General features: G+C 30.1%; 1 protein-coding gene and 1 long non-coding RNA gene across 2 annotated transcripts; both read right to left on the bottom strand.

Moving 5' to 3' along the window:
- Positions 1-1616: 1616 nt before the first annotated feature.
- Positions 1617-3320, bottom strand: LOC108340008 (uncharacterized). Its single transcript, XM_017577238.2, has 2 exons — positions 2821-3320; positions 1617-2395 (listed from the first exon to the last, which is right to left on the bottom strand). Exons 1-2 carry the CDS (start codon positions 3237-3239, stop codon positions 2362-2364), a joined length of 453 nt encoding a protein of 150 aa, XP_017432727.1. The 5' UTR covers positions 3240-3320; the 3' UTR covers positions 1617-2361.
- A 1802-nt stretch (positions 3321-5122) lies between these two features.
- Positions 5123-6063, bottom strand: LOC108339922 (uncharacterized). Its single transcript, XR_001833123.2, has 2 exons — positions 6000-6063; positions 5123-5392 (listed from the first exon to the last, which is right to left on the bottom strand). It is a non-coding gene; the product is annotated as an uncharacterized LOC108339922 (long non-coding RNA).
- Between the last annotated feature and the right edge of the window lie 2700 nt (positions 6064-8763).

Genomic DNA, 8763 nt, shown 5'->3' with positions numbered 1-8763 from the left:
CTTCAACCATCACCGTGAATCCTCTATTGACGCCGCCAAACCCTAGCATCGCCACCATCCTCACCACCAATCCTCAGCGAGTCGCCTCCGCCATTAACGCACCAGCGTCTCTCCATGAGCTACTCACACCAGGCCGCACCACGAGAACCACTTTGCGTCGCCGTCGCACCAGCGGCGAGATCATCTTCTTCACCAAAAACCTCTATTGCGAAATCTTCACCAACCTAAATCACTCTACTGCGCGAGCGTCTTCTTCTCCATCATCTCCCCCCCTCGCATCTTCCTTTTCAAATCTGGACTCAGAAAAACCAACCCAAGAACCCCAAAATAAACCTAGAACAAAAACCCTAAAAACCCAATGTCGCCGTTGCGACTCGCGAGACCAAGAAGAAACCAGAGCAAACCCAAAACCCAATTGCTTTGTGACGGTCAGGATTGAGAAGAGGAAGGTCGAGTCGGGACGTCGTTTTCGCCGTTGTGGAGTGTCCCTGATGCCGAAAAGTTGTTGAAATTAAGAGGGTCGCCAGAGAAAGAGGAGCGACCATTGAAGTTTTCTCTGATGTTGGTGGAGGAAGTAACTCTCACCTCTTTCTCCGATAAGGTAGGTGGCAGCAGCGACGATGGTAATGGAATTAGGGTTTATGTGTAGAAGGGAAAATTGATCTGGCAAGTGAGGTGGTGTAGGGAGATTTAGGATTTTAAAAAAGATAAATAAAGTTAAGGGTGTTACTCCCTCCACCACTACCACTTCTCCCTCTACCTCCCCAACCTTCTCTAAAAAAAATTTTAATTACAAAAATAACCTTTTTTAATTACAAAAATAACCTTTATTTTATTTTTAATCATATTTATTTACTTTGAATTCAAATCCTATTTTTCTACCCACTCACTTTTCACTCAGCCTCACCACCGACTCTCCTTCTCTTTCTTTTAGATTCCCACCCCTCAACTCCACCACATCCGTCTTCTCAAAAATAATACATCAAAACATATAAGTTACATTATTAAAATATTTTTAAAATTAATATAAGAAATAAACTAATAAAAAAATTAGAAAATAAACTTATAATTTTTAAACGGATGTGACCATCTCTCCGTAGGGTATTTTTGAAACAAAAATACCCTAAAGTTAAATGAACGTAGGGTATTTTTGAGGATCCTGATATTTTAACAACAAATTTTAATAATTTTTTGACAATGGGTCACATGTCATTGTTTTATTGGTCTGTTTGAATTTGTTTTCAGAAAAATATTTGAAACCAACCTATCATAAGTCACCACGTCAGTGTTGTCAAAAAATTGTTAAAAAAGAGTTGTTAAAAAAGACATTTCCTTTAATTATTGCAGTTGGGGGGTGAACTTTAAGGTTCCATCGCACTGTGAGTTGGTGATATTTTTTTACAATTTTATTGATCCTTACTAAATTCCATTAATATCTTTATTTTTTATCTTTCACTTTTGTCTTGGTTTTTAGAAAGTTGAGAATTATAACACTGTCCGATATTGTTTGATTGCGCTTGTAATAACGCTGGATAATTTTCATATATAAAATATTAGAATTATACTATTTATAGATATATAAACAATTTTGTTCTCCATAAAATATATATAATTAATTAATTAAAGATAATATTTCTTGTTACTAATAATTTGGGGGTTGAAACCCTATCATGTACAACCAAGATTCTACATCCCACATCACCATTTTACTAGTTGTGATTATGAATATAAATAAACTTATAGCATCAAGTCACTAGTTTTTTTTTTCTTAAAAGTGATAAATATAAATGTTCTATCAATCAAAATATTTGGATACTACACATGGATTGTGACTGGCACAGTTCAAGATAAATGTCTTCTTAACCCATTCTATAACTAACATGAAGAGTTCAATTTATACAATAATAAGAAACGGTTTCATATTTCTTGGATAAATATGGCAGCCATGCAACTTTAGTATTACAATTTATCAGTGTTTTCTAAACTTTCAAATTGAAAGTGTTAACGAACACTAATGAATTTAGTAGTTGCCATTTGTATTCAAGAAGGAAGAATCGATTTCTGTCATTATTATATAACTTTTGAACCTATCATGTTTGTTATAGGATGAACGAGGAGGACATTTATCTTGATCTGTTACCGTCACAATCAATATACAATATTCAAATATTTTGAATAATAAAATATTTATGTATTTAATTTTTAAAGAAAAACAAAAAAAAAGGCCTAGTGACTTGCTATAAATTTGTTTATTTTCTTAATTCCAAGCAGTTGCAAATGTTGTACATTTTCGATTTCAATTGAGTTCACCAGCTATTTCTAGCAGGTAAAACTGGTATGCACTGATGTACTGGTTTCGTCTCATATAGCAGAACCCCTTTCTGACTGTGTTTTGCTGTCAAGAAATAAAAATGAAATGATTTAATATACAGAAATTTATCTATCAACTATCAGATAATTGCATTATTAAATTCATTTCAACCTTAATTTATGATTCCATTTTTTTTTACCAGCGAACCTTATCATTCCATTAAAATGATGTGAATGTGTATGCAAAACAAAACATTAGTTGAAAGATACATTACGATGGAATTGTATGCTGCATTTTCATTACGATGTTTTTTGTGTCCACCTAAAAAATGTTAATGAAGAATATTACACAAGTTTGGTTGCAGAACAATAGACATTTTAATTATATGTGGTTGATGGTTGGTTTAATTAGTAAAACAAAAATATTATTAATTAGGATATAACAAACATATCTTGAAATTGAAGAACAAACATACATTAGAAATTTTAAAAAAAAAATCATAGACTTACTCGATATTTAATGAATCACCTAGCTGTTTTTCCAAGTGCTCCCAAATGACATCAGCAGATGTTTCGATGTATTCTCGGATGAATGCCATGACCTCAAGCTGTACGTGAGGTTCGTATTTTTTGGCATAACCAATCACGAATCTTACATCGTCGTCATCCTCAATCATCACAGTACGATAAGAAATCTTTAACTGATCATTTGCTTTCACCGGACAACGGTAACACAAATCAACGGTGTATGATTTTCCATTGGAAGCAATGAACAAATTAAGAATTGTTTGTTTGAGAGCCTTTACTGCCATGAAGTTATTCACTTCAAGATATCGTGAAACTTCGCTCACAAATCGTGATGACAGAAGCTCGTCATTGATGACGCGACCGTTGTAGTGCACCAGAGCTATTATGGTTTGAAAACACATTCTCTAACGAAAAAGATACAAAGAACAAAATGTGTATATGGAAGATGTGTTTTCTTGAGAGAAACTATGAATAACGATGAAAAATTCTAAGTGTTTTGATTGTGTTACGTAAAAGTTCCATGTATTTATAGTGCATCCAGGCACCAAGTTGTCTAAGAGAGAAAGCTTTTCATCAGTATGCGACTTTTGTAGTAGTGTGACTTTTGCTGTCAGAAAATTCAATGGAAATTTTGCATTCCAAGGTCTGCGTTTTGGAGGCTGTCAGACTAAATTTTCTGCCTTCTTGGCATTTGGGATTCCATCCATCGAGACATAATTGCATTAATCCAGTTAAAAAGCAAAACAAGAAATAATATTCCATGAAATTCAAATTATTTACAGCTGTAAAATGTTATTACAAGTTACTGCTAATAGTAAAAATAAAAACTGTAACCTCAACAATGTCTGAATGTGATTGTATGATTGTAATTCTCATTTAAAATAACTAAGCTCAGGATTGGAAGCTTAACATAATATCTGTGATTGAGGCTCTTCACTCTAATACATCTCAACAGCATTTACTGTGTTGCATAACAGAAGCCTTGATGAATTTGAATCTCACCCTTTTGCATGGCTGCCATTTGTACATACACTCAGATCAAACTCAAATATTATATTTCCATGTGTATTCAAGCAGCATGAATCAGTTTCTGTCATTTCTTCATTCGTTTCAACCTTGCACGTCTGTCTTTATCCGTTCAGCCATTAATTCATTAAGTAATAATATTAAATATGATAGCTATTAAAGATAATATGCAGTAAAATTAACCTGTGTATAAGTTCGGAGATACCATAAGTCTCCCAAGAAGAACCTGTCAATAATAATCACAAAATAAATAGTTTCTAGTTTTTCCTTTGTTATTTTTAAGCAAAATTTATTCATTTTATTTGTTATTTTAAAGTTTTCAAATAACAGACAAACAATATAAAGTGATAAATGTAATTGTAGAATGATATTCTCTTTTTTGTCTGTGGTTGCTTGAGGATTTCCTTTGGTGCATCACAGCTGTAACTGGAATAGTTTTCGAAACAATAATTCTTTGAAACCAGAAAATGACAAATTTTCTTTTTAATTATTTCCTGAAAAAGGCAGAGAATGCATCTCAGATAGCCATGCATTGGTCTTTTGCATGCCAATTTTGTTTGGACAGATCAGAAGAAGACAGAGAACAGTATTCAGAGGTTAAAATTCTCTTAAATGATGTGTAAGTAAAATTAGTGTGAAAATTTACATTCTAACATTAACTTATATATGAGGGCTCACATGGTTAGGTATGAATTGAATTAATTATTGGATTATTAGTGTACTAAATATATTGGTTAAACTGAATCACATTATATCATAATTTCAAGTCTTATTGTTCTTGGAACCTATTCTAATTTATGGTTATATGCATTATTGAGATTTAATGTTCATTTTAATCTATACATCACATTTTTTTTTATATTCAATAATGCACTATGTTGTTAACTATGTATACAGTCACATGTTTTAAATAAATATCATGATGAATTAACTCTAATTATGTAATATTTTTATAACCAATTGGGGCAAAACATGTTACTAATGGTTTGTAATTTCAATTTTGTAAATCATCATGAAAGAATTATTTTTTAACCTTTTAGATTAAGATTTTATCCTTTCATAATATGGTTTCAAAACTATAACTACAATTCATTAGTTACATGCTTGGACCCAATTGATTGTAAAAATTTACATTCAAATCAACAATGATATTTAACCAAATGCATGTAACAATATATATGATCCTAAATCATAATTTGGCTAACAACAACACAATGCAGAAATCAATATGAAAAAAAAATTGTTAAACTGATTAAAATGGATATCAAATCTCACCAATATTTATAGACATAACTCAGAATGGGTTCCAACAACAACTAAACACAAAATAAAGATATATATTTTCAAATTAACCAAAACATACGCATGTAAATTAATATGCTAATTACACAAAGCAATTTTTTCGTTCACAAAGAACAAGATGAGTAGTAGTATAAGAGCCTATGCAAGAAAACTTTGAGGAATACTATCTGGATAATGCCATTAATGTTGCTATCTCCTCCATAATGATGTTTCTCTTCTTACTTGTCTGCAAAATGACATGGTTTAGAAGATGGACTAATATGAAATATTATTTCTAAATAAAATATTTTTATCGCTTTAACAAAATTTTCTTGTTATATAAACATACTCTCATCTAGAATGTCTGATAATTTAGTGCTAAATTTCTGAGATAGATTAGCTATTTTACTTTCTTTCTTTTATGATATGTATAAAATAAACATTTTCTTAAAGAAGTTACCTATACACCTAAAAAGTTGTTAAAAATAAACAGAATGTTTAATATTAAAAGAAAGCAAAAACTTTAAGCTGCTATTATGTATAAAATAGTTGTCCACTACATAGAGCAGATATCATATACTTTAAAGCATGTTTTTTAAACAGACATGGGTCTAACCTACAATGAATACATATGAATTAATGTCTCTTTTTATGTTTATAAACTGAACAAAATAGTTTATACCCGTTTCTTTGATTATCTTAAAATAAATAAGAATAATTAATTATTAAGAAAAAAATTAAAACTTAAACAGATTGATATTATTTAAAAAAAAATGAAATACACTCGTTTAAAAAAAAAATTCCCAATAATTTAACATAAAATATAAAAAGCTATTAGTGGAGAACTTACTAACCTCAGACAGTGGCTACCGGAGCAACAAAACTACGATGCTGCGAAAGAAAAGAATCCCGAGAGGCTGATGTTGTAAGTTTTGAGCGTTTTAGATTACATTTATATAGCACTTAGTCAGTCACGTGACGGTACAAGTTGCCTTATTATTTAATTATTTTTATTAAATAATACTATTAAGTGAATTACTTGAAATATAAAAACAGAAATAATAATTCTTTAGAATATAGATATATTTATGAACAGTTTTATAAATTTAGTATAAAATAAATAAAAATTACTCAGTAGAAAAACTTATCAATTTAGTCAAATAAATTTTTTATACTAAAGTGAATGTTCATTAATATAATATTGAATATAATGATAGAAAATGAATAATTAATTTATTATATATTAATTTCTATTAAACAGGGATAAGCCTGTTATATTTTATAATCATTCAAACTAAATATAAAAGTATGAATTTTACAATTAAATTTATATATATATATATATATATATATATATATATATATATATATATATATATAAAGCTTTTATATATGTATGTTTTTTATATTAACTTGATAATATTTTTGTTTTTGTTGTCATTCAAAATTATTATTATTCTTCATTTAAGAGAAGTTCGTAAGAATGTAAAAGTGTAAGTGAACAAAATATTAACACGCCCATAGCTTAACAAAATCAACAAAGAAAAGTATTTCAGTTGTTTGAGCAGGAGATTTAGAATATTTTAGTGTTAAATGAATTGAGTAGTTAGACCATTAAAAGTTAAATTATATATCTTTTATTTTGACACAACAAAAAATCAAATCACATTTTATAATTAATTTTCAAAGATTTTTTATTTTAATTATTGATATTGTTCAATTTTGTTCATCTCATATAACTAAATAAAATTTCATTCCACAACTGAATAAAAATGTTTTCTGAAAATAAATATCTTTTATTTTTATTTTTTCAATCTGGCACCTTTTATATACTGATATTAATTACATTTTTTATGTGAATTATAACAATTGAATTTTGAATAATAAAATTTGGAAGTTTACTTTATTTTCTTCCCATAATAAAAGTACTACAGTCTATTTGGATGGTTTAATTTCTTGGCATAACATTCTAAATTATTTCAAGATCTATAGAGTTTTAAAAATATATGTTATAAATTTAGTATGAATTGAAATAGATAAGTTATATATATATATATATATATATATATATATATATATATATATATATATTAGTTAAAACATATAATATTTTTATAAAAAAATAATTGTAAGAACTAGAAAATAGAGTATTAGAGTAGATAGATGTATTAAGATAATGAGACCGAGTATTTTATTATAAAATAATCTTATAATATAAATAGAATTTTTTAAAACTCGATTCATTATCTAAAATACTTCCATCTCTCTAAAACACTATTTCTTTGTTTTCTCTTACTTCTCTCTAACCTTTCTCACTCTTGGATCATCTGTTCGATGATCAAGAAGTGTCTAGGCGATCATGGCATAGAGGCCTACCATTCCAACCGATCAATTTTGTGATTTGATTCGATAAATTTCGTTCCCCTTTTCTTAGTGACTTCTTGACTCTTGATCATGTAAGTAATTTTTGTTTGCATGTATCAAGTAGTCTTTTCCTCCAATTCTTGACTTCATTTAGGTTCTAAGGTTGGTTTTCTATCACCAACCGGTGATTTGTAATTTTTCTAAAGTCTCCTTGCGGTGCATGCATCGGCCAGAGTTTTCTAGAGCTGTGCAAAATTTCACTAAGGTAAGGGAAGCTAGTATTTGTTTAGTTAGTGAATACTTGTTTATGTTTGGTAGTTTAGGACTTTTGAATTGATTGAGCTGAATTCATTATGTTAGGATATATGAAAATATGCAAATTGACTATTGAGTGTGAAATTGATGAATTGTGATGGTGAACTGAATTGCATGATGTTTGATATGTTATTAGTTATATGAAATGTGAGAAATTTGTTATAATGTTGATAGGTTTTGAACAGAATCATATTGTCATGGTTTAAGGTTAGTTTTGATGAAGTGTAGTGAAAATGAGAATTTGGGGTTAGATACTCATTTGGTATGTTGTGATAGTTTTGGTAAGTCAAATAGGACTGATTTGGGTTCATAAGTTGCTTAAAACTATGCCAAAAGTGGTAGAATGTGATTTGGATTCATAAGTTGATGATTGATAGGTTTTGAAGAGTGATTTGGTTAGTAAACACTTTAGAATGAGGTTAGAAAGGTTTAGACACACTTAGTTAAGTTTAATTAAGTATATAACATAATCTAGGAGGATTAGAAGTTGGGCAAAAAAACTAGAATTGGTAAATTTTAGTATGAGTTGGGTAATTCTGCAGTTTGGTGCTACAGAATTATGCAGACTCGTTGAGTGAGAGTAATCGTTCAACGAGTGATGGTAGAGTCTGGCACACTGTCCTGGTATTCGCATAGTGAGCGGAGTCGATGAGTGAGAGGGTGAGGTTTGGAAGCACTGTGAGTTTTATTCGCTTAGCGAGATGGGTTGCTGAGCGAGTGTTTGGAGGGCTTGGACCACTGTCTCAGGTCTCGACCAACGAATGGGGTCACTGAGCGAGTAAGTTTAAGGTTCTAGACCACTGTCTAGAGGATTCTCCTAGCGAGTTGAGTCGTTGAGCGAGAGGTCAAGGTTTGGGAGCATTGGAAGTTTTATTCGCTCAGCAAGGGGTCCATTGAGTGAGTGGTTTGGAGTCTGGGGGTACTATTTGGAGGATTCGC

Source organism: Vigna angularis, chromosome 5 (assembly GCF_016808095.1).
Source record: "Vigna angularis cultivar LongXiaoDou No.4 chromosome 5, ASM1680809v1, whole genome shotgun sequence".
NCBI classification, from domain to species: Eukaryota; Viridiplantae; Streptophyta; class Magnoliopsida; order Fabales; family Fabaceae; genus Vigna; species Vigna angularis.
This window is presented reverse-complemented; position numbering and strand designations above follow the sequence as displayed.

Coding starts and splice junctions, on each gene's coding strand:
- LOC108340008 (XM_017577238.2), bottom strand. CDS start 3,239: ATGTGTTTTCAAACCATAATAGCTCTGGTGCACTACAACGGTCGCGTC. Junction 2,396..2,820: donor GGTGATTCATTAAATATCGA/GTAAGTCTATGA, acceptor ATTTCTTGACAG/CAAAACACAGTCAGAAAGGG.